Raw genomic sequence first — 25,474 nt, forward strand, 5'->3', positions numbered from 1 at the left:
GTCTTCCCTGTAACGCACAGTGTTGCGATTGCCTGCAATGACAACAAGCTCAGTCCGATGATGCTGTTACACATCGCCCCAGACCATGACAGACTCTCCACCTCCAAATCGATCCCGCTCCAGAGTACAGGCCTCGGTGTAACGCTCATTCCTTCAACGATAAACGAGAATCCGACCATCACCCCTGGTGAGAATAAACTGCGACTCGTCAGTGAAGAGCACTTTTTGCCAGTCCTGTCTGGTCCCGCGAGGTTGTTGATGTCTGGTGAGGACCTACCTTACACCAGGCCTACAAGCCCTCAGTCCAGCCTCTCTCAGCCTATTGCGGACAGTCTGAGCACTGATGGAGGGATTGTGCATTCCTGGTGTAACTCAGTCAGTTGTTGTTGCCATCCTGTACCTGTCCCGCAGGTGTGATGTTCGGATGTACCGATCCTGTGCAGGTGTTGTTACACGTGGTCTGCCACTGCGAGGACAATCAGCTGTCCGTGCTGTCTCCCTGTACGGACATTGCAATTTATTGCCCTGGCCACATCTGCAGTCCTCATGCCTCCTTGCAGCATGCCTGAGGCACATTCACACAGATGAGCAGGGACCCTGGGCATCTTTCTTTTGGTGTTTTCAGAGTCAGGAGAAAGGCCTCTTTAGTGTCCTAAGTTTTCATAACTGTGACCTTAATTTCCTACCCTCTGTAAGCTGTTAGTGTCTTAACAACCGTTCCACAGATGCATGTTCATTAATTGTTTGTGGTTCATTGAACAAGCATGGGAAACAGTGTTTAAACCCTTTACAATGAAGAGCTGTGAAGTTATTTTGATTTTTACAAATTATCTTTGAAAGACAGGGTCCTGAAAAAGGGACGTTTCTTTTTTTGCTGAGTTTATATGCTGCTTATTCTGTTTAGGTGAAAGTGCTTGTTTCCTTCCCAGTCCTCATTCAATCAAAGCAGCAATTCGATTTAGTGTACAGTGACTGTATAGTAGAGTGAACATGACGTCCATAAGCGTTGGAACCGTCGTGGGATTTCATTACTGGTGTGTTGCTGTGTGTTCCAGTCATGATTGACAACACAGGGTAGTTTCCTCTCGTGATGGCGTCATAGATGAGGCCTTATTTTCCCTTCCCTGAAACGTACCATAGTGTTAATATTTACAGTAGGCTACTATTGTCTGTAGTTGGTTTCTAGTCGTAGCTTTCTCCCGTTGGGCCCAAAGGAAGGCGTATATAGCCTAGATGCTGGAAGCAGCAGGCATGCTGTGGTGGAGCTTGTCTTGGCTCATCGTCGTTGTAGAGCAGAATGATGATCCACACCCTGCTGTTGCTAAGACGGCTGCATCGCGCTCTGCTGATTCTCAACCACATTCAACAGAGTACTTTCAGTACGTCACACACGCAAATTATGCAATTTAATATTTGTATTGAAATTCTTTATTTTCATTATGCAACTGTTGTTACAGAGCTATTTAGTGAGACTGTATCCCTTAGGGGTATGACATAGTACTGTGCAATCACGCTCATCCTGTATCCACACATACAATCCCTTGTAAAGCCATACCAGCAGAATTATCTGGATATTGAGCGGACCGCTGATGCCAATTATGAAGCCTCTGTAAACCTCATTCAGTCGTTAAATCTGAGGTACATGAACAGCATGGTCAAGGTCACCGGCCTTGTTATTATTCAAATGTACGTAGCCAGAGCTTTTACAGCAGAGCAACTGGAACAACTATCACTGACTAGTAGTGTTACAATTCACATAAGTCCCACACTGTGGATTCTTCAGCCAGTTCCCAGAACAACCCAGTGTGCAGCAGACACAGTAGAACTAAGTGATTGATGGTCCTAAATCGGTCTGAACTCCACCAGGATCAGACCAGTCAGGTCATAAATGTTGAATGTCAGATCCAAATCCGCAACACCATGAAGGAAAGGCAACAGGTGTTACAAGGGAGGGCACTATATTTCAACCTGTCCTCTTTGTGTGAGAAAGTTTCAACTCATGAACTTAAGGAAAGTGTTGAAGTAGATAAAGAACATGTTTGTGTCACAGAGGCCTCCTTACCAACAGACTAGTAACACCCACACCCCCTCTGATAACTGCCTGTTTATGCATCCACCACAAATCATGTGGTCAGTGTGTTTCTGCCTCATACAGATTAATGTATGGAAGATACAATGTGCTATGAGCTTTCCATATCCACCAGGAAGATGAATGGGAGTTCCTGTCTATTATATGTTAGTCAGAGTGTGGTAATATTACAGGGACCCATCTCACAGTTTGCTGACAATGTGTGGTAGAGTGAGAGGGTTGGACATTCCGGGGAACCCCCCATCGAAGGCTGCGTTCAGGACCTCGTCCAGGTTGCTGGCTGTTACAAAGTCCAGCTCCACCCGGACGTTAGCTGGGATCTCCTCCAGGTCCTTCTCATTGCGCTTTGGGATGATGACACGCTTCACCCCGGCCCTGTGAGCTGCCAGGACCTTGTCCTTGATCCCTCCCACCTGCAGACAGAATTAGGGCTGGCACAATTACCGTATAACTGACGGTTATGGATGAAGACAGTCATGAAAATAAAATAACCTTGGGGGGTTTTTGGGAACAAACTGCTGACCGAAGACGGGGCAGCCGGACATTCGTGCGGTTGAGTCAGTTTCTGAGATAACATGGACTCTTAACGTGATTAAACTTTGTTGCCCCTTGCTGAAACAAGTAAGGTGTTGTAGCAAACAATTAATAGAATGGGCTTGGAACCTCTAAACCTGGCTATTTCACTGGTAAACTCATGGGTACACTCGCAATGTCTTCCTGGTATTGTGCTAGAATAATTTCCATGGTAATGGAAATTATGATAACTGTAGGGGTGAACGACTCCAGGATTTTTGGAGTCGTCTCGGCTGCGCACCACCTCATTATTGCAGAGTCCTACTAGGAACACAACTGTTGCATTCTAAAGAGGACTGGCATGAGCATGATGCTGCCCATTTGCTTATCAACTTATAAAAGGCCTATTTTGTTTGAATATAGATGTGTAGGAAGTAGATTATTTCAGCTGCGTGCAGCATTGACAGATTCACATGGGATGATATGGCGCACTCTCACTCTCCACGCTGATAAGCCTATTCTTTGCCGTGTTATATACCCCTATTCGGATGGGACTAGTATTCATAGAGATGTTGGTCATGTAATTATTATGAAAGCATGTGCGTTATTCCAGAGGACAATTCACACAGGATTCATTTTTTCAACATTCGTTAAAAAATATATATTCAATTGACTTATGACTGAAGCCTGGAGCGGAGGTTTGTATTCTAGCAGTGAAGAAATGTCAACGTCATGTCTAGACAATAACAGGCTACACTGATAACTCATGCATGGCTGCTAAATGTATAGGTCTCCCCATCATATTTACATTGAAGTGTGATCATAATCCTTATTTTAGCAATCCATGGTAGACTTCCCTCCTAATAAAAATGCCCCAGATTGTGCTGATTTGAGCTGCTGGACAGTATTTGCACTTGAGATGTGTTTATGCATGAGAAAGTGAACTTGCCATTTCCAAAAAGTTTAGATCAGTGGGGAATCGGGGATGCTCTGCTTTGCTATCTATTGACTAACTAGGACATCAACAGCCAGGGTTTCATTAAATAAGCTATAGGCACAATACCTTTTTTCGCCCATTTAGGTCTAATTAAACTGACGTTTTTGGCGATGTTCAACTTCAATTCACTGGCACAATTTAGAATAGCTTAGCCCTAGGCCTACTCATTGATGTACAGTCGTGGCCAAAAGTTTTGAGAATGACACAAATATTAATTTTCAAAGTCTGCTGCCTCAGTGTCTTTAGATATTTTTGTCAGATATTACTATGGAATACTGAAGTATAATTACAAGCATTTCATAAGCGTCAAAGGCTTTTATTGACAATTACATGAAGTTGATGCAAAGAGTCAATATTTGCGGTGTTGACCCTTCTTTTTCAAGACCTCTGCAATCCCCCCTGGCATGCTGTCAATTAACTTCTGGGCCACATCCTGACTGATGGCAGCCCATTCTTGCATAATCAATGCTTGGAGTTTGTCAGAATTTGTGGGTTTTTGTTTGTCCACCCGCCTCTTGAGGATTGACCACAAGTTCTCAATGGGATGAAGGTTTTGGGAGTTTCCTGGCCATGGACCAAAAATATCGATGTTTTGTTCCCCGAGCCACTTAGTTATCACTTTTGCCTTATGGCAAGGTGCTCCATCATGCTGGAAAAGGCATTGTTCATCACCAAACTGTTCCTGGATGGTTGGGAGAAGTTGCTCTTGGAGGATGTGTTGGTACCATTCTTTATTCATGGCTGTGTTCTTAGGCATAATTGTGAGTGAGCCCACTCCCTTGGCTGAGAAGCAACCCCACACATGAATGGTCTCAGGATGCTTTACTGTTGGCATGACACAGGACTAATGGTAGCGCTCACCTTGTCTTCTCCGGACAAGCTTTTTTCCGGATACAATTGGAAAGGGGATTCATCAGAGAAAATGACTTTACCCCAGTCCTCAGCAGTCCAATCCCTGTACCTTTTGCAGAATATCAGTCTGTCCCTGATGTTTTTCCTGGAGAGAAGTGGCTTCTTTGCTGCCCTTCTTGACACCAGGCCATCCTCCAAAAGTCTTCGCCTCACTGTGCGTGGATGCACTCACACCTGCCTGCTGCCATTCCTGAGCAAGCTCTGTACTGGTGGTGCCCCGATCCCGCAACTGAATCAACTTCAGGAGACGGTCCTGGCGCTTGCTGGACTTTCTTGGGCGCCCTGAAGCCTTCTTCACAACAATTGAACCTCTCTCATTGAAGTTCTTGATGATCCGATAAATGGTTGATTTAGCTGCAATCTTACTGGCAGCAATATCCTTGCCTGTGAAGCCCTTTTTGTGCAAAGCAATGATGACGGCACATGTTTCCTTGCAGGCAACCATGGTTGACAGAGGAAGAACAATGATTCCAAGCACCACCCTCCTTTTGAAGCTTCCAGTCTATTATTTGAACTCAATCAGCATGACAGTGTGATCTCCATGACAGTGTGATCGGTCCTTTTGTGGCAGGGCTGAAATGCAGTGGAAATGTTTTTGGGGGATTCAGTTCATTTGCATGGCAAAGAGGGACTTTGCAATTAATTGCAATTCATCTGACCACTCTTCATAACATTCTGGAGTATATGCAAATTGCCATCATACAAACTGAGGCAGCAGACTTTGTGAAAATGTATATTTGTGTCATTCTCAAAACTTTTGGCCACGACTGTAAACTATACTTTTGGTGAATTGACGAGGTATTTCAAGACAATACATTGCGAGATACAGATTATCAAGACATAGCCTATACGCACGGTTCCGACTGTTTGCCTGCCCCTCTTGCTGGCTCGCCTGCTCTTTCTCTTCACTATGAAAGATGCCAGTGTGTGTGTTCAGTCTTCGGTCTGTTGCATGTTTGTAGCTTAGCCTACTCATTGATAACCCCTACTTTAGTAAATATGCAAGAAATTGTGAGATACACCTACACAGTACTGCGAGATACAGCTTTAGATTACCGATGCATGGCTCTGACTGCCGACCTGCCTACCTATGTCTGGCTGTGCCCTTCCCCTCGCTCACCTTCGCTAGCACGCCCTTTCTTTGCTGTGAAAGATGCGTGAGTTCGTGTTCTCTGAAGTTGCCTATGGCAACTAGCCTAGTCAGTCTCCTCCATTACAAAAATACTGAATCTTAGGGGTCGATTCCACTACGCATGACACCCAGAAATTGGAGTCGACGGGCAAGGAATCTATTATTTTGTAGTGGACACCCCACCACTAGTTAACTGCTCATGCAATGGAATGTATTTTGTAATGTCAGTTGAGTTGAATCAACAAATCACAGCACATATTGATGGGTACACTTCCTGATTTTACTTCCTGCTTTGTTCATATGGGTACACTCACAATGGCCGCCAGTCCACCCATTTATGCCGTCATTGACTTGAATGGGGACGCCCATTCTATTTATTCTATTTCTACTGCAGCACATGCAGTCCGGAGCGGAGGAAATGAGAAAATGTGCATTTAATATGCATTTAGATTTTTTTGTTGCTATTCACACAGTTATTTTACGGAGATCATGGTCATTTGGCTGGCCAATTACAGTCATCCAAAATTCCATGACCGTCACAGCACTATGCAGAAGTGTAGTTGTGTCTCACCGGCAGCACCAGGCCTCTCAGAGTGATCTCTCCAGTCATGGCCACATCAGACCGTACCAGGCGCCCACTGAACAGCGAGGCCAGGACCGTTACCATGGTGACTCCAGCCGATGGGCCGTCCTTTGTGACTGCTCCCGCTGGGAAGTGCAGATGGATGTCTGTCCCCTCAAGAGGATCTGAACCACCGACCACTACATCAGACCGACAGACACACAGTCCTTCAGCCGTCATTGTGTATTGCTTTGATATGGACGTAAATGAGTAGCAAAGCTAAGACATAATGCATTTTGTTCTGTGTCTTCACTCACTGTTGGTCAGCTGGTAGGTCTTGGCATTGCTGCGCAGCCAGCTCATGGCCAGGTGGGCAGATTCCTTCATAACGTCACCCAGTTGTCCAGTCAGGGTCAGCTGGCCCTCACCCTCCATGCGGCTGGCCTCCACAAACATGATCTCCCCTCCCAGGGGGGTCCAGGCCAGGCCGACGGCCACGCCCGGCAGTGTCAGACGCTCCGACACCTGGACACGACCAGGGAGAGGAACACAGTCATCTACACTGAGTGTACAAAACAGGAAAACCTGCTCTTTCCATGACCTAGACTGACCAGGTGAATCCAGGTAAAAACTATAATCCCTTATTGATGTCACCTGTTAAATCCACTTCAAATCAGTGAAGATGAAGGGTAGGAGACAGGTTAAAGAAGGACTTTTAAGCCATGAGACGGATTGTGTATGTGTGCCAAAGAAAATATTCAAGTGCCTTTGAACGGGGTATACCAGGCACACCGGTTTGAGTGTGTCAAGAACTGCAAGGCTGCTGAATTTCTCACACTCAACAGTTTCCCATGTGTATCAAGAATGGTCCACCACCCAAAGGACATTTAGCCAACTTGATACAATTGTGGGAAGCATTAGAGTCAACATGGGCCAGCATCCCTATGGAACGCTTTCGACACCTTGTAGAGTCCATGCAGCAACACATTTATGTTATTCTTAGGGCAAAAGGGGGTGTGGGTGCAACTCAATATTAGGAAGGTGTTGTTAATGTTTTGTACACTCAGTGTATACACACACACCTAGATACTGGATCTGTAGTCATCTACACATAACTACTATATTTTTAGTCATCTAAACACTGAGGTGTGAGTAAGAGTATTGGGTTTACGATGTTTTAAAACTAGCTGTAGTCCTCAGTATCCTATGCTCAATGTGGACTAGAAGAATGTTGTGGTCTGCCTTCCCTCCAAATAACCCTCCTTCTCCTCTCCCTGCTGTACACACAACACAGGCACATTCCAGTCCCCCTGTGAGAGCTCGAGAGCCCCTCACCCGACCCCTTCTCTCCCCCTCCGCCCCCAAATCCCATGGGTATGAATGGAATGCTAAGCTACATTAGTAACATAAGTGTGTACTTTCTCCAGCACAGCTACACTGCTTTAAGCCTGCAGAAACAGCAACCTAATCACAATTTGGCACATTTAGGTGCATCTATAGTACTCTTTTAAAGTCGCACACTTCAAGTCTGCCAACTAGTACGGTTATAAGTGCATGTTTATAGTTCTCTCACTTGCTCAAGAGGACAAGTGTTAGGGGTACATAAGAACACTTTGGCTTTAATTCTGCATGACAAGGCTTTTCTATACATGTGCTTCCCACAATAGAGAATCATCCTGCTGTAATGGCTGCAATCTGCAGTGTCATCAGCATAGTAAATGTTTCTCTCTCCAGTGCATCAGTCTTCCCAGTGCAGGGGTGTGTGTTGGGCCAGACAGTGCCAACCCCTACCCTCTCTCACCTCCATCTCAAAGACGTGCGGCCCCAGTATGTCTTTCAACGCAATGTGGTCGATGACGATGGGCATATCTGGGGGCGCTGCCATGTCTGCCGACACCCCGTCAGGCTCCTCTCCCCTCCTCCCTCGCTTCCCCTCTGACACACACACACACACACACACAAGGTCAGAGAGAATGAGAACATAGAAAGCAGGTGAGCAAATTATAGAGATGAATAGAAATATTAGCAACAGCAAAAGTTAATTTGAGAGGTTGGAGGAGGACGTAAAACAACAAGGTGTGCGTTTGTGCACAAAGTGCATGTCTGAGTGTTTGTTCTTGTGTGCGGTACACAACACAGCCTCCCCAGACCTCTTATTATGCACATGCTGATCACTGGTCATGTGACCTGACTACCAATGCAATGTGGATGAGGAGCATGGTGTTCCCCTCAACAGAGCTAGTCCATTCAGTGGCAACACTACACTGCAGCACAACACTATTTTACAAACACTTAATGGATAGTTAAAGAGGGCAGTCTTTATGGACTGACATATCTATGTAGTGAGTGAATGTGTAATATAAATCAGCTCTGACAGTCCCTCTTGGAGCTGTGTAGTGCCATGAAAGATAAAACAAAGCGAGGGATGAAACGAAGGATACAACCAGGGGAGAGAGGAGGGCAAAGGAACAACAGCCGTGCTCCTAACTGGTCATGTGACAGCTGTCATGAGCCGCCAGTCGTGGAGCAGCTGGTAGAGAAAAGAAAGACAGATCCCCCCCACAGCGCGCACACTCCTCCTCACAACTCTTTGTTCGGTCTGCCAATAATGTCACCGTTACCTGGCAACAGACAGCCATTTACACAAAGAGCAGAGGAAGACTGTCATTCTCTCTTTTCATCTGCTGCTGTTTTGCAGTGGGAGTGGTTACACAGAAGGGGGGGGGGGGCAGTCCAATTCTGTTTCAATAGGGCAACAGAGCCATAAAACCCCTCTGTTCTGCCCCCACTCCCCCCACTCTGGCTGTGTTAACTGCCAGTGTGATTTCTCCTGTTACACAAGAGCTGCTGCACAGAGACACTGGGGGAGGGAAGGCAGGGGGCATGTGGTCGTGAGGCCGTCTGTTAGCAGGATTAACCCCCCCCATACCCTTCAGAAGGGGGATGGCGTGTCTGTGTGTACTGTGTGTGTGAGCGTGCGTGTCTTTATGTTTGAGAGGGCATTGTTCATTGGTCAGCAGATTTTTGGCCAGGGACTGCACAACCAACCGGCAGTGTGAAAGTGTGTGAGGTGACGGTGCTCACTGGAGGGAAGGAGGGAGCACCTGGAAGTGTACATAGTATGATATAGCCATGTCTGTTCCTAACAACTCAATTAGCTCCAGCCTCCAGGGGCAGATATTGTGATTCCACAGCTTGTATGTGGGGAGTGCTAGTCTGTATTTATGCAGAATACAGCAGGCCACTGAGGCACTGCTGAGTCCAGCTCACCACTGCAGTATGTTTGAGGGCAGGGCCTGATACTGTAGCTGTGCCAGTCAGTCAGTCAGTCCCCCCTCCCGCCCCACAGAGAGTGGCTTTCCCCTGCTGGTTTTTCTACCTCCGTGCTCAGCTCCCTGGGGGGCGCTCTCAGCAGGCGCAGCCTCTGATTTGGTAACATTGTGACCCTCTGCGACCTTCACTGCCACTGCTCGACAGATCGCACCGATCTTCCTCTCCAGGGAGCGGACACCGGCCTCACGAGTGTACCTGCGTACACACACACACACACACACACACACACACACACACACACACACACACACACACACACACACACACACACACACACACACACACACACACACACACACACACACACACACACACACACACACACACACACACACACACACACACACACACACACACACACACACACACACACGTTCCGCTATCACCAACCATTATGGTTAAAATGACAGTGTAATGTGAGTGACTGTTTGAGACATCACAATCTCCCCCCTGGCCCTGCTGATAGGTGCTGGCCCCATTTGCAGCATGCTCTGACCACCTTTCTCCTTGTTCTTCAGCCTGCCAGCCCCAGTGGCATTCTGTCTTCTTCTATGTATTTTTCTAAAGATTTGGCATGGGCCCTCAGATCCTCAAAAAGTTCTGCAGCTGCACCACTGAGAGCATCTTGACTGGTTGCATCAAGATGCGCTACAGAGGATAGTGCGTACGGCCCAGTACATCACTGGGGTCGAACTCCCTGCCATCCAGGACCTCTATACCAGGCGGTGTCAGAGGAAGGCCCTAAAAATTGTCAAAGACTCCAGCCACACCCAAGTCATAGACTGTTCTCTGCCACCGCACAGCAAATGGTACCGGAGCGCTAAGACCAGGACCAAAAGGCTCCTGAACAGCTTCTACCCCCAAACCATAAGACTGCTAAATACACTGAACAAAAATATAAAACGCAACATGTAAAGTGTTGGTCCCATGTTTCATGAGCTGAAATAAAAGATCCCAGAAATGTTTCATACGTACAAAAAGCTTATTTCTCTCAGATTTTGTGCACAAATTTGTTTACATCCCTGTTAGGGAGAATATCTCAAGGCATATCAAGAAGCTGATTAAACAGCATGATCATTACACAGGTGCACCTTGTTCTGGGGACAATAAAAGGGCACTAAAATCTGCAGTTTTGTCACACAACACAATGCCACAGATGTCTCAGGTTGAGGGAGCGTGGGATTGACTTGCTGACTGCAGGAATGTCCACCAGAGCTGTTGCCAGATAATTTGTTCATGTCTCTACCATAAGTTGCCTTCAACGTCTTTTTAGAGAATTTGGCAGTATGTCCAACCGGCCTCACAACCACAGACCACATGTAACCACGCCAGCCCAGAACCTCCACATCCGGCTTCTTCACCTGCAGGATCGTCTGAGACCAGCCACCCGGGCAGCTGATGAAACCGAAGAATTTCTGCACAAACTGTCAGAAACCGTCTCAGGGAAGCTCATCTGTGTGCTCATCGTCCTCACCGGGGTCTTGACCTGACTGCAGTTAGGCGACTTCTGTAGGCAAAGGCTCACCTTTGATGGCCACTTGCACGCTGGAGAAGTGTGCTCTTCCCGGATGAATCCCAGTTTCAACTGTACCGTGCAGAAGGCAGGACAGTGTGTATGGCGTCGTGTGGGCGAGTGATTTGCTGATGTCAACGTTGTGATCAGAGCGCCCAATGTGACAGTGGAGTTATGGTATGGCTATAAGCTATGGACAATGAACACAAATGCATTTGATCGATAGCAATTTGAATGCACAGAGATACCGTGACGAGATCCTGAGGCCCATTATCGTGCTATTCATCCGCCGCCACCTCATGTTTCAGCATGATAATGCACAGCCCCATGTCGCAAGGATCTATACACAATTCCTGGAAGCTGAAAAGGTCCCAGTTCTTCCACGGCCTGCATGTCACCCATTGAGCATGGTAGGGATGCTCTGGATCGATATGTACGACACACTGCGTTTCAGTTCCCGCCAATATCCAACAACTTCACACAGCCATTGAAGGGTGGGACAACATTCCACAATCAACAGCCTGATCAACTCTATGCGAAGGAGATGTGTTGTGCTGCATGAGGCAAATGGTGGTTACACCAGATACTGACTGGTTTTCTGATCCACACCCTACCTTTCTTTTTTCAAGGTATCTGTGACCAACAGACACATATCTGTATTCCCAGTCATGTGAAATCCATAGATAAGGGTCTAATACATTAATTTCCATTGACCGATTTCCTTATATAAACTGTAATTGGTGCATGTTGCGTTTATATTTTTGTTCAGTGTAGTTAACCAAATAGCTACTCGGACTATCTGCATTGACCCTTTTTGCACTAACTCTTTTGGACCACACACACACACACACACACACACACACACACACACACACACACACACACACACACACACACACACACACACACACACACACACACACACACACACACACACACACACACACACAGTCTATTATCGGTCTTGTTACCTTTACCCCTACCTATATGAACATACAAAAGTATGGACACCCCTTCAAATTAGTGGATTCAGCTATTTCAACCACACCCGTTGCTGACAGGTGTATAAAATTGAGCACACAGCCATGCAATCTCCATAGACAAACATTGGCAGTAGAATGGTCTTACTGAAGAGCTCAGTGACTTTGAACGTGGCACCATCATAGGATGTGCTCTGTTGCAACACTCACTACAGAGTTCCAAACTGCCTCAGGAAGCAACGTCAGCACAATAACTGTTCGTCGGGAGCTTCATGAAATGGGTTTCCATGGCCGAGCAGCCGCACACAAGCCTAAGATCACCATACGTAACACCAAGCGTCGGCTGGAGTGGTGTAAAGCTCGCCACCATTGGACTCTGGAGCAGTGGAAATGTGTGCTCTGGAGTGGTGAATCACGCTTCACCATCTGACAGTCCGATGGACGAATCTGAGTTTGGCGGATGCCAGGAGAATGCTACCTGCCCCAATGCATCGTGCCAACTGTAAAGTTTGGTGGAGGAAAAATAATGGTCTGGGCTGTTTTTCATGGTTCGGGCTAGGCCCCTTAGTTCCAGTGAAGGGAAATCTTAACACTATAGCATACAATGACATTCTAGACGATTCTGTGCTTCCAACTTCGTGGCAACAGTTTGGGGAAGGCCCTTTCCTGTTTCAGCATGACAGTGCCCTGACCTCAACCCCATTGGAACGCCCAACATCAGTGCCTGACCTCACTAATGCTTGTGGCTGAATGGAAGCAAGTCTCCGCAGCAATGTTCCAACTTCTAGTGGAAAGCCTTTTCAGAAGAGTGGAGGCTGTTATAGCAGCAAAGGAGGGACCAACTCCAAATTAATGCCCATGATTTTGAAATGAGATGTTCGACGAGCAGGTGTCCACATACTTTTGGTCATGTAGTGTATCTACATCAATTTCCTCGTACACCTGCACATCGACCCGGTACTGGTACCCCATGTAATATAGCAAAGTTACCCTTGCTCATGCGTAATTTTCTATACAAAAAATATATTTATATTGCATTGTTGGGAAGGGCCTGTAAGTAAGCATTTCACTGTTTATCTACACCTGTTGTTTACGAAGCATGTGACAATAAAAATGTACCAGTGGGTGCCCTCTGCGACCCGTCTGAACCGGTCTGGCTCTGGTAATCTCCCCCTTCTGTCCTGCTAGAAAGATAGTCACTTCCCTCCTCTCTCTGACCTGCCACTCTCCTAGCGTGTGTAAAGCACCCCCGGCGTATGTGTGAGTGTTTGTGTTCGTACTTGCTAATGATGTCCTGGGTGGTGTCCTGAGGTATCTGGAGCTGTTGGGGGGTGAGTCCATGCTGTTCTAGCTGATGGGGAATCAGGTGACGATGAGCTATCTCCACCTTCTCCTCCTGAGTGTACCCTGAGAGGACATCATACACAGATCCAGAGAATGTAACAAACACCTCTTCCTGACAGGTCATTACCATATTTATCCAGGCTGACACCACATCAATCTTGGAGGGGAACTACCCACTGTGTCTTGGGGCTACACCATGACGTGTGCTATGAATGTGTTAATAACCAGTTATTAATGTGTTAATAACCAGTTATTAATGTGTTAATAACCAGTTACATTGATTCTACATAAATCAATGGCCAAGACAGGTACTTAATGCCTCTTCAGCTGACCACTCTGCCCAACAAGATGACCCTTGACCCCTGGCCTCTGACCTTGCACCTGGAGGACCTCCATCCTGTCCAACAGGGCCGGAGGGATGGTGGCCGTGGAGTTGGCTGTAGCGATGAACAGGACCTGGGAGAGGTCGAAGGCCACGTTGAGGTAGTGGTCTGTGAAGCTGTGGTTCTGCTCTGGGTCCAGGACCTGGTGGGAGTCAGGCGGACACAGAAGAGACTCAGTATTAGGAGCCCAGTTAACACTCAACAACAGGAATGCATATTTCATTATACTCAACTGGTTAGCAACCATTACTAATGAGCTGCATGTCTACCAGCTGCAGATGTAGAAACATTTACACTGTGTGTGTCTGTGTATTGTTGGTTCAGACTTCACACTGCCAGAGGCAATAAACAAATCATTCTGCTTTGCTTCCTCCCCCACATCCCTTCTCCTCCTCCCTGCTCTGCCTCTCTCTATCCCTCTGGGCACCCAAGCAGAGAGAGAGGAAGAAAAATAGAGAGAGAGTGAGAGGGAAAGTGGGAGTAAGAAGGTGGAATGTTGAATGCAGCAGAAAAGTGGACCTGATGGGTAATTCTGTGACTGAGCCTGAAGTTTCGGTTTGGCTGTGATGTGTTCTGCAAACACTGGCACCCACAAAGCAGGATGACATTACCACGCAGGGCTACAGTACCACGCAGGGCTACAGTACCACGCAGGGCTACAGTACCACGCAGGGCTACAGTACCACGCAGGGCTACAGTACCACGCAGGGCTACAGTACCACGCAGGGCTACAGTACCACGCAGGGCTACAGTACCACGCAGGGCTACAGTACCACGCAGGGCTACAGTACCACGCAGGACTACAGTACCACGCAGGACTACAGTACCACGCAGGGCTACATTACCACGCAGGGCTACAGTACCACGCAGGACTACATTACCACGCAGGACTACATTACCACGCAGGGCTACATTACCACGCAGGACTACAGTACCACGCAGGACTACAGTACCACGCAGGGCTACAGTACCACGCAGGGCTACATTACCACGCAGGGCTACATTACCACGCAGGGCTACATTACCACGCAGGACTACAGTACCACGCAGGACTACAGTACCACGCAGGACTACAGTACCACGCAGGACTACAGTACCACGCCAGTAGATAAAAGGATTAAAGCAAACAATGGGACAGAGGGAGCATGTGGAAGCATGCAAGACGGCTTTTGAACTAGGAGTGTGTGAAAATGTGTGTAACAGAAAGTGTGGCATGTCTGAGTAGTGCGCACCATTTCTACTTGGGGGTCAAGCTTGGACTTGAGGCTAGTGGGGCTCTTATCGGAGCTAGCCGTAATCCTTTCCCAGAGATGAATCTTCTCCTGGTATCAGCAAGGCTATCACACTGCTGTAGATAGGTAGGCATCCTGCTCACCTAAACATAGCGACTCGCATCTTCAGGACATTCACACGTGAGACTCCCCACATACATTCAGTGGTGAGTGAGTGAGTGTGTGTGGACACTACAGTGCTCATTTGTCTCCGTCCATCACTGTGATGGGGATTCTTAATCCCTCCTCTCCCATTGTGTTTCCAGGAGGTGAAGTGGGACAGTGATGCACCATAGGAGCTGATAACTCCAGCAGGAAGTGGAGCAGGGCCAGGTGAACCAGCCCAGGTCACAGACCTACCTCCAGGGGACTACTGGGTCTTTCTAGAGATCAGACAGGTGTTGACTTCTTACATGCAGACTTATTTGATATGACTTGTTTCCTCCATCCTCCTCTATATATAATCTATGTAGAATCTTATCTCTCTCTCTCTGCCTGCCTGTCTGGATGAGTCTCTGTCCATCTCCCTGTATCACTCAATCCTTTCCTATCTCTTCCCCTTTGTACTCCATATTGTTTGTATCAGAGACCACGAAGCTGCCCCCTGGTCTGGTGGTCCCAGGTTTCTCACCTCCAACAGGGCAGAGGCAGGGTCTCCCTGCAGACTCTTGCCTAGCTTGTCCACCTCGTCCAGCAGGAAGACAGGGTTGTTGACTCCCACCGTCTTCAGCCCGTTGATGATGCGGCCAGGCATGCTGCCCACGTAGGTCCTCCTGGAGACAGGGAGCGAAAGGACATCATGTCAGACAGAGAGACCAGTACATAGAGGACAGAAAATGGGGTGCAGAAAGGAAAGGAGGCAAAAGGAGGAAGAAGAGAGGGATAGATAAGGAGTACAGAGGAAAGAAAATGCAAGCAAAACAAGAAAGGTGTGCAGTGAGATAATGATAGGACAGAGAGAGAATCAATGGAAGGAGAAAGACTAAAAACAAGGAAGCCAAACAGGATGCTTAAACAACGTGCTGGACCATGTATATACAAACATCCTTGATCACGTCTCTCTGTTCCTACTCCCAGCCTACAAGCAGCAACTCAAGAGGGAGCCACCAGCACAGATAGTGAGGCACTGGACAGAGGGGGCCGCCTCAACACTGCAGGACTGATTTGAAAATACTAATTGGAATATTTTCAAAGATTCATCCACCCAGGACTCATCCATCAACATTGTGGAATATACACTACATGGCCAAAAGTACATGACCGCTCGTCGAATATTTCATTCCAAAATCACGGGCATTAATATGAAGTTGCTATAACAGCCTCCACTCTTCTGGGAAGGCTTTCCACTAGGTGTTGGAACATTGCTGTGGGGACCTGCTTCCATTCAGCCACAAGAGCTTTAGTGAGGTCGGACACTGATGTTGGGCAATTAGGCCTGGCTCACAGTCGGCGTTCCAATTCATCCCAAAGGTGTTCGATGGGGTTGAGGTCAGGGCTCTGTGCAGGCCTGTCAAGTTCTTCTACCCCGATCTCGTCAAACAATTTCTGTACGAACCTCGCCTTGTGCACAGGGGAATTGTCACGTTGAAACAGGAAAGGGCCTTCCCCAAACTGTTGCCACAAAGTTGGAAGCACAGAATCGTCTAGAATGTCATTGCATGCTGTAGCGTTAGGATGTCCCTTCACTGGAACTAAGGGGCCTAGCCCAAACCATGAAAAACAGCCCCAGACCATTATTCCTCCTCCACCAAACTTCACAGTTGGCACTATGCATTGGGGCAAGTAGCGTTCTCCTGGCATCCGCCAAATCCAGATCCGTCCTTTGGACTGCCAGATGATGAAGCGTCACTACAGAGTAAGGCGTTTCCACTGCTCCAGTCCAATGGCGGCAAGCTTTACACCACTCCAGCCGACGCTTGGCATTGCGCATGGTGATCTTAGGCTTGTATGCGGCTGATTGGCAACGGAAACCCATTTCATGAAGTTGCTGACTAACAGTTATTGTGCTGAAGTTGCTTACAAAGGCCGTTTGGAACTCGATAGTGAGCGTTGCAAACGAGGACAGACGATTTTTACACATCGACTCTGCACTCCTTGTATATAGCCTCGTTATTGTTATTAATTATGTTATTGTTTTTTATTTGCACATTCTTACTTTACCTCTGCATTGTTGGTGAAAGGTCTCGTAAGTAAGGATTTCACAGTCTACACCTCTTGTATTCTCCATATTTGATTTTAATTTACACAAACACTACACCACAGCACACAAACACCATGTAAGGTGGAACCAGCATGAACCTAACTCACATCCCGGCCCCACACTTATATGGGTAAACACATGCGCTATGCACACCTGAAACCACATCAAAACACACAACAGGCAGCTTCCTAAACTGCAGTGGTGGGTGGTTTGGTGTGGTGTGGTGTCACAATTGATGCATGAGACTAGAGGCTGGGGGCTATGGATAAACTCAGAGACTGGCTGAGAGACACAGGAAGGACCTGCTGGCTGAGATGTCATCATCCCGCCGAGTCTCCATAATGACAGGAGAACCATTTGAACATGAAAGATTACATCATGCTTCCACTCCTAGTTTTCCCTCTCAGGATTACTCACATTGCAGAAATTCGACGAGCGGTCATGTACTTTTGGCCATGTAGTGTATACTGTATACAAAACATTAGGAACACCTGCGCGTTCCAGGACAGACTGACCAGCTGAAACCTTTGATCCCTTATTGACGTCACTTGTTAATAAAATCTATATTTTTACCCTGTTTTCTCCACAATTTCGTGGTATTCAATTGGTAGTTACAGTCTTGTTACATCGCTGTAACTCCCGTACGGACTCGGGAGAGGTGAAGGGCGAGAGCCGCGCGTCCTCCAAAACACAACCCAACCGCACTGCTTCTTGACACAATAACCCGTAAGCCAGCCGCACCAATGTGTCAGAGGAAACACCGTGCACCTGGCGACCGTGCTCCACTTGTTAAATTCACTTCAAAATCAGTGTAGATGAAGGGGAAGAGACAGGTTAAAGAAGGATTTTTAAGCCTCAAGACAATTGAGATATGGATTGTGTATGTGTGAAATTAAGAGGGTGAATGGGCAAGACAAAATATTTTAATGCCTTTAAACGAGGTTTGATTGTAGGTGCCAGGCGCACCGGTTTGAGTGTGTCAAGAACTGCAAAGCTGCTTGGTTTTTCACACTCAACAGTTTTCTGTGCGTAGCAACAATGGTCTACTACCTAAAGGACATCCAGCCAACTTGACACAACTGTGGGAAGCATTGGAGTCAATATGGGCCAGCATCCCTGTGGAATGCTTTCTTCATCTTGCCCTGACAAATTGAGGCTGTTCTGAGGGGAAAAGGAAGTGCAACTCAATATTAGGAAAATGTTCCCAATGTTTTGTAAACTCAGTATATATGTATCGTCTGTATAGACAGCACTTTTCTACCTGAATCTTTTGTCTACTGTTGTTGACCCACATCTGTCTCCACCTATCAACCATGACCACTGGTGAGTTACAGAAAAGGCCTCACTCAAGTTGAACTACACAGCTGCCTGCCTGCCCACCTGTTAATCCCCACCTCCGTTCTCTGCCCTATCCAGTCTACCTGTGCCCGCGGATGTCAGACTGGTCACACACCCCTCCCAGGGCGATGCGGTGGAACTCCCTGCCCAGGGTACGGGCGATGGAGCGCCCCACACTGGTCTTGCCCACCCCAGGCGGCCCCACGAAGCACAGGATGGGCCCCTTGAGGGTGCTCTTCAGCTGCCTCACAGCCAGGTACTCCAGCACTCTCCTCTTCAGCTTCTCCATGGCATAGTGGTCACTGTCCAACAGCACCCGTGCAGCATGGATATCAAGACAGTCTGCAGAGTCAATGAGGATCAGGGTTTAATTCCAACACCGTGAATATTGTCAAAGACCTTATCTAATGTCAACCAAGTGATTCAGAAAACCATTCATCTAGATTGTAATAACAAGTATTGTTTTATGTTGCTACATGACTAAGCAGACATATGGTATGGACTCCCCTGTGTGGTAATGCTGAATCATATAAGCAAATGTTCCCAATACTCTCAAACAAGTGTCTAATGACTGGCTATAGAGGACAAAGCAACCAGTTTCAAAATATGATATTGAGCTCCCTCTAGTGGTAGAAGCCTTTAATTCCATTTTGAACAGAGAGTTCAAAAGAGAGCTGTGGTGGACTTCCTCGTGGTACACTTTGGTTTCTACCCCTCGTCCCAAAAAAATGCCCTATCCCATTACAGAGATTTTCAAGGTATAACGTGCATATGATGTGCTCTGCATGTATGGATATGTACATTTCTAAGTTCAAAGAATAAAGTGTAAATGAATAAAGAAATGAACCAGAGATTGTAGTGGTGTCATGGTGGTGTACTGTGCATACCTGTGGTACTTTTGCTCCAGGGCAATTCCACCATAAGATCCAGGTAGTTTCGGGTGAGAGCGTACTCTGGCATGGACTGGGGCATCTTCTTCAATCTGTGTAGGTTATCATACAGTGCCGTCAGAAAGTATTCACACACCATTACTTTTTCCACATTTTGTTGTGTTACAGCCGGAACATAAAATGTATTACATTTAGATTTTGTGTCACTGGCCCACACTACCTACACACAATACCTACACACAATACCTACACACAATACCCCATAATGTCATGGGGGAATTATGTTTTTACAAATGTTTACAAATTAATAAAAAAATGAAAAGTTGATATGTATTGAGTCAATAAGTATTCAACCCCTTTTGTTATGACAAGTCTAAATACATTCAGGAGTAAAAATGTGCTTAACAAGTCAAATAATAAGTTGATTGCATGGACTCACTGTGTGCATTGATAGTGTTTAACATGATTTTTGAATGACTATATCTCATCTCTGTACCCCACACACACAGATAATTGCAAGGTCCCTCAGTCGAGCAGTACATTTCGAAAACAGATTCAACCACAAAGACCAGAAGGGCACCTATTGGTAGACATTGAATATCCCTTTGAGCATGGTGAAGTTATTCATTGGAAGGTGTATCAATACACCCAGTCACTACAAAGACACAAGGCCAATCGTGACTTTAAAACAGTTACAGAGTTGAATAGCTGTGATAGGAGAAAACTGAGGATGGATCAACAACATTGTAGTTAATCCACAATACTAACCTAATTGACAGAGTAAAAAGAACAAAGCCTGTACAGAATAAAAACATGCATCCTGTTTGCAATAAGGCACTAAAGTAAATCTGCAAAAAATGTGGCAAAGAAATGAACTGTCCTGAATACAAAGTGTTATGTTTGGGGCAAATTCTACACAACACATTACTGAGTACCACTCTTCATATTTTAAGCATGGTGGTGGCTGCATCATGTTATGGGTATGATTGTCATCGGCAAGGACTAGGGAGATTTTTTAGGATAAAAATAAACCAAATTCAGCTAAGCACTGGGAAAATCCTAGAGGAAAATCTGGTTCAGTCTGCTTTCCAACAGACACAAATTGACCTTTCAGCAGGACAATAACCTAAAACACATGCCAAATATACACTGGGTTTGGGGACACAAACACACACAATGCATAGTCCGGGTAGCCATTTGATTAGCTGTTCAGGAGTGTTATGGCTTGGGGTAAAAGCTGTTGAGAAGCCTTTTGGTCATAGACTTCGCGCTCTGATACCGCTTGCCATGCGGTAGCAGAGAGAACAGTCTATGACTGGGGTGGCTGGAGTCTCTGACAGTTTTTAGGGCCTTCCTCTTGACACTGCCTGGTGTAGAGGTCCTGGAGGGCAGGCAGCTTAGCCCCAGTGATGCATTGGGCCGTACGCACTACCCTCTGTAGTGCCATATGCGGTCGGAGGCTGAGCAGTTGCCGTACCAAGCAGTGATGCAACCAGTCAGGATGCTCTCGATGGTGCAGCTGTAGAACCTTTTGAGGATCTGAGGACCTCATGCCAAATCTTTTCAGTCTCCTGAGGGGGAATAGGTTCTGTCATGCCCACTTCACGACTGTCTTGGTGTGTTTGGACCATTCTAGTTTGTTGGTGATGTGGGCACCAAGGAACTTGAAGCTCTCAACCTGCTCCACTACAGCCCCGTCGATGAGAATGGGGGCATGCTCGGTCCTCCTTTTCCTGTAGTCCACAATTATCTCCTTTGTCTTAATCACGTTGAGAGAGAAGTTGCTATTCTGGCACCACCCAGCCACGTCTCTGACCTCCTCCCTGTAGGCTGTCTTGTCAGTGATCAGGCCTACCACTGTTGTGTCATCTGCAAACTTAATGAAGGTGTTGGAGTCGTGCCTGGCCATGCAGTCGTGTACAGGCATGACCAAGATGACATTGAATGTTCCTTGTTACAGTTGATGTTGCCATGTTACAGTTGATGTTGCCATGTTACAGTTGACTTAAATATGCTTGAAAATCTATGGCAATAATTGAAAATGGCTGTCTGGCAATGACCAACAACCAACTTGACAGAGCTTGACAAATCCTTTAAAGAATAATGTGCAACTTGTTTACATTCCAGGTGTGGAAAGCTCTTCGAGAGACTTACCGAGAAAGACACAGCTGTAATTGCTGTCAAAGGTGATTCTAACATGTATTGACTTGGGGTTGAATACTTATGTAAATGAGATATTTCTGTATTTCATTTTCAAAAAATGTGCAAACAATTCTAAAAACTTGTTTTCACTTTGTCATTATGGTGTATAGTGCATAGATTTCAGGCCTTTACACAACAAAATGTAGAATAAGTCAAGGGGTATGAATACTTTCTGAAGGCATTGTATGTAATCAAGATGTATTAGTGTTTTATTTTTCATTAATTATTTTACAAATGTTAGAATTTTTCTTCCACTTTGACAGAGTATTTGTGTAGATCGTTGACAAAAAAAATGACAAATACATTTTTATCCCATGGGTTGTGAATTCTTTCTGAAGGCATTGTTTGTGTCAATGCCACTACTATGGACATATACATACATACTGTACACACACACTGCAAGTGTTCCCAAATAACTAGGAAGTCTGAATCCATTGGAATGTAAGGTAAATAAACTGTGGGTACCTTTTGAGCTCTTTGAGACAGACACGCAAGGCAGGCTCTGGCATATTCGCTCCTTTAACCTTCCTCTCCAGGACAGCTGTGTCATCACCATCCTCATCATCACCCTCTTCATCCAAGGAGAACTGATGACCAGGAAGCACACCGCCTTTACGTACAGCCAGCACCTGAGAGATAGGGGAGGGAAGAGTGCCAAGCATTAGGCATACTGTATAATCTCTGCATTTCAATTCTAAGCAGGCACTGCCTCTGATCTTCTAGCATGGCCACAAGTGTGACACTTCTTCCTAGAAGAAACGCTAACAGTTGAGTAGTCTTTGTCATTCAAGCGTCAGCATGCTTCAGTTCGGCTGACGGCTAAGCGAATAGCCAAACTGAACGAGTGTGATTGTATACTCCCTTAAAAGACCTTCGCTAGAAAAACGAGAAGAAAAGTGACAATAGTACTGTTTGTCCCCTTTGAGAAGCCATAGCTAGTATACACTTCCTCAAACTAGTTAGAATTAATCTAAGATAACATGAAAATTAAAGAGATTTCTTGAGTTTTTGCTGAGATCTTGGTCGGGCAATTTTACATCTAACTGAGATGTTAGGTGCAGTATTTCTCAATTAAAAAAATGTGCATGAAAACGAGTCGTCTCTCGTTGAATGACAACAAAGACTTTATTGAAGAATCCCTACATTTGACCAATCACAGACGAAGACTTCGGCACCCGAACTTCGGCTGGCCTAGAGAAAAAGTTGTGTGTGCCAGAACAGACAAAAAAAACCTTACTGGAGTCCAGAACGAACAAAAACGTTGTCATAATATATGCACAAACTCTTCCGAACTGTTTTGGCTGGGAAGCATGCGAACGCCTTTACCCTTTTGTTATCGTCTGGTCTTAGTTTTCTGGTCTTCTGCAGCAGTTTGAGACCCTCAATCTGTCTGGTCAGCAGGGGAAGAGTCTTCTTAAAACGTTCCTCCAGACTCACTGCATCCAGAACCTGCATGTCCACATACATATCACTGTAAGTGTATAACAGAAAGCAGGAAGAGACGCATATAGCTGATACATTCATGCCCTTACACAGCGATGTCAATAAAAAAATATTTGACATTTCTAAAAACGACACATGGTACGTGAATGAACAAGCTCCCACAGACACAGAAACACATTGCTCTACCTGGAGCTTCTCTTTGTTGGAGGTATGAATCATAGAAGCCAGGACATCAGGCAGGGTCTCCCTGGGGAGGCTGTCCAAGAGCCTTCTCAACTTGGCCACCACAGGAACAGACATGTCCAACATGCCTACCAACTAACACAGACACACAGAGAGGAAAGACAACATAGTGAAGAAACAGTACACAGGGGACAGATATGAAACATGGACAGGGGTGGAGAGATCAGAAATCAAGGTCTGTGTGTACAACTAGCAGTAAATCTGTCTACGTAAACACATACCATGACATACATAACATAGGTGGATAATATTCTGTACATTTACAGAAGAGTAGCCTAGCCTATTACCCACATTGAAGGAATCCTCATTGGCTATGCTAAAAGAACATAAAGCCATAGCTTCTGGTCCTGTGTGGCTCAGTGAGTGTGGTGCTAACACTAGAGCTGTGGGTTCTAGTCCCGATGGGGTCACATACTAAAAATACATACATTCACGGTTACTGTAATACTAGTGGCTTTGGATAAAAGCATCTGCTAAATGGTATATTATTTTTTATAGGACACACTTATACTGTAGATTATATTACTGAACGTCAGGGATGCTGCTCCTGCATTGTCTGTCACACCCACCTGCACAGCGGCCTGGTAGAACCTCTGGGACAGCTCCCCCAGCTCTCCCTCTGGCCCGGCTGCCTCAGACATCTCCTCTGGGCTGGTGTACTGCTCCAGCTTATCCAGCTGCTCCACCTCAGCCACGGGGAAGGGCCCCTCCTTCAGCAGTTGGGCCACGCGGAAGCGACACAGCCCTGTGATGAGCAGTGTGTAGTGGGGCTTGGGCCAGTTACTGCCCACTACCTGCACCGCCAGCCCCGCCGTGCCAATACTAATAATGGAGCGGTAATTACAGAATGGTATGAGGCGAGGAAAAACCGAATCGTCCCTCCCAAATGACACCCTACTACCTATACAGTGCACTACTGTTGACCAGGGCACATAAGGCTCTGGTCAAAATGTAATTAGTGCACTATGTAGGGAAAAGGGTGCCACTTGAGTTGCTGTCTCTGACCATAACATCTACAACACAGCTAGTGTACAGAGAGTCAAAGCCAAAAGAGTAAGATATATGATTAATGTTGTGCCAGAGAAAATTGTGAATTACCAATATGATTTAACATTGGCGTCCTACTTCAGTTGTTGCACTTATTAAAGCATAGAGGGACACATATTGCTACTTAGTAACCAGTGAACTAACATGGTTGTATCCTGCTAAACGCAAGGTTAAAGTCCATCTGAAGTTCAAACGACCATTCTAGAACAACTTACAGGAGAGCATGGGAAAAAAGTTTAAATTACACTTTCAAAAATGTAAAGCATGAGTTAGCTATCAAGTTAGTCCTATTTTCAAGAATCAATTAAAGGAATTCTTAATAAGAAATAATATAACATCGCTTACTTATCGCACCACCATCGTAAACATTTCGAAACATTCAAACAACATCCTGTGCGATAATAGGCAGGACATGGCATAGTTCCCATTGAGTGAAGTTGAAGTACACTAGCTAGCTTTTCTCAATGTGACATTTAACTGACAGTGGTTGTTGTACAGCTTGCTAACTTAGTTACATCATAGCTCGACTACAACAGGTAGCTGTTAGGCCTGCACTTGGCAGGCACAAAGACGTTTTGAGATGTCATGTAAAATAGCAGAATTAGCTAACTACTGTTACCTACCTATGCAAAGTGGGGAGATCTTCAGTATCGTGTTCAGGATCTCGGGTGTTGGGTATCACGCCGATGATGGTGCTCTTCAGCGAGGTCCCCTTCAGTAGTCTGTTCTTCACCAGATGCATGTTCCTCGCCGTTTCAACACTGATCCGCATCGTCGAGCCCGGTAAAAGCACCCCTTCATGGGTCAACAGCAGAGGCAGTCGACTTGGGATTTGGATACCGCTGTTGGATGACATTATTTTATGTTTTCCCAGCTACCTATCTTCAGGTCAATATGGACAAAATGTATAGTACTTCTTTCGACATCGCGTGACAGGCTAGGGCGAATGTCAAAACATTGCAAACTACGGCGTGCAGTAGGGGACAAACGCCCTCTGCTGGCGCAACGCTCAATTGCCAGTGGAGTTTTCAGATGAGAATGTTTCCAAATTGATACAGTACAATGTTGTTTCTTAAAACCTC

General features: G+C 46.1%; 1 protein-coding gene across 1 annotated transcript; it reads right to left on the reverse strand.

The window, feature by feature from the left end:
• Nucleotides 1-1,412: 1,412 nt before the first annotated feature.
• On the reverse strand, nucleotides 1,413-25,322 carry lonp2 (lon peptidase 2, peroxisomal). Its single transcript, NM_001173599.1, is given in 15 exon segments — nucleotides 1,413-2,502; nucleotides 6,215-6,405; nucleotides 6,523-6,730; nucleotides 8,007-8,140; nucleotides 9,585-9,733; nucleotides 13,312-13,438; nucleotides 13,750-13,900; nucleotides 15,661-15,802; nucleotides 18,651-18,909; nucleotides 19,455-19,549; nucleotides 22,125-22,288; nucleotides 22,986-23,108; nucleotides 23,289-23,420; nucleotides 23,915-24,167; nucleotides 25,016-25,322. Coding segments are annotated over 15 exon segments (2,592 nt in total). The 5' UTR covers nucleotides 25,249-25,322; the 3' UTR covers nucleotides 1,413-2,271.
• Nucleotides 25,323-25,474: the final 152 nt, after the last annotated feature.

The sequence above is a fragment of the Salmo salar genome, chromosome 10 (genome assembly GCF_965601325.2).
Source record: "Salmo salar chromosome 10, fSalSal1, whole genome shotgun sequence".
Classification (NCBI taxonomy): Eukaryota; Metazoa; Chordata; class Actinopteri; order Salmoniformes; family Salmonidae; genus Salmo; species Salmo salar.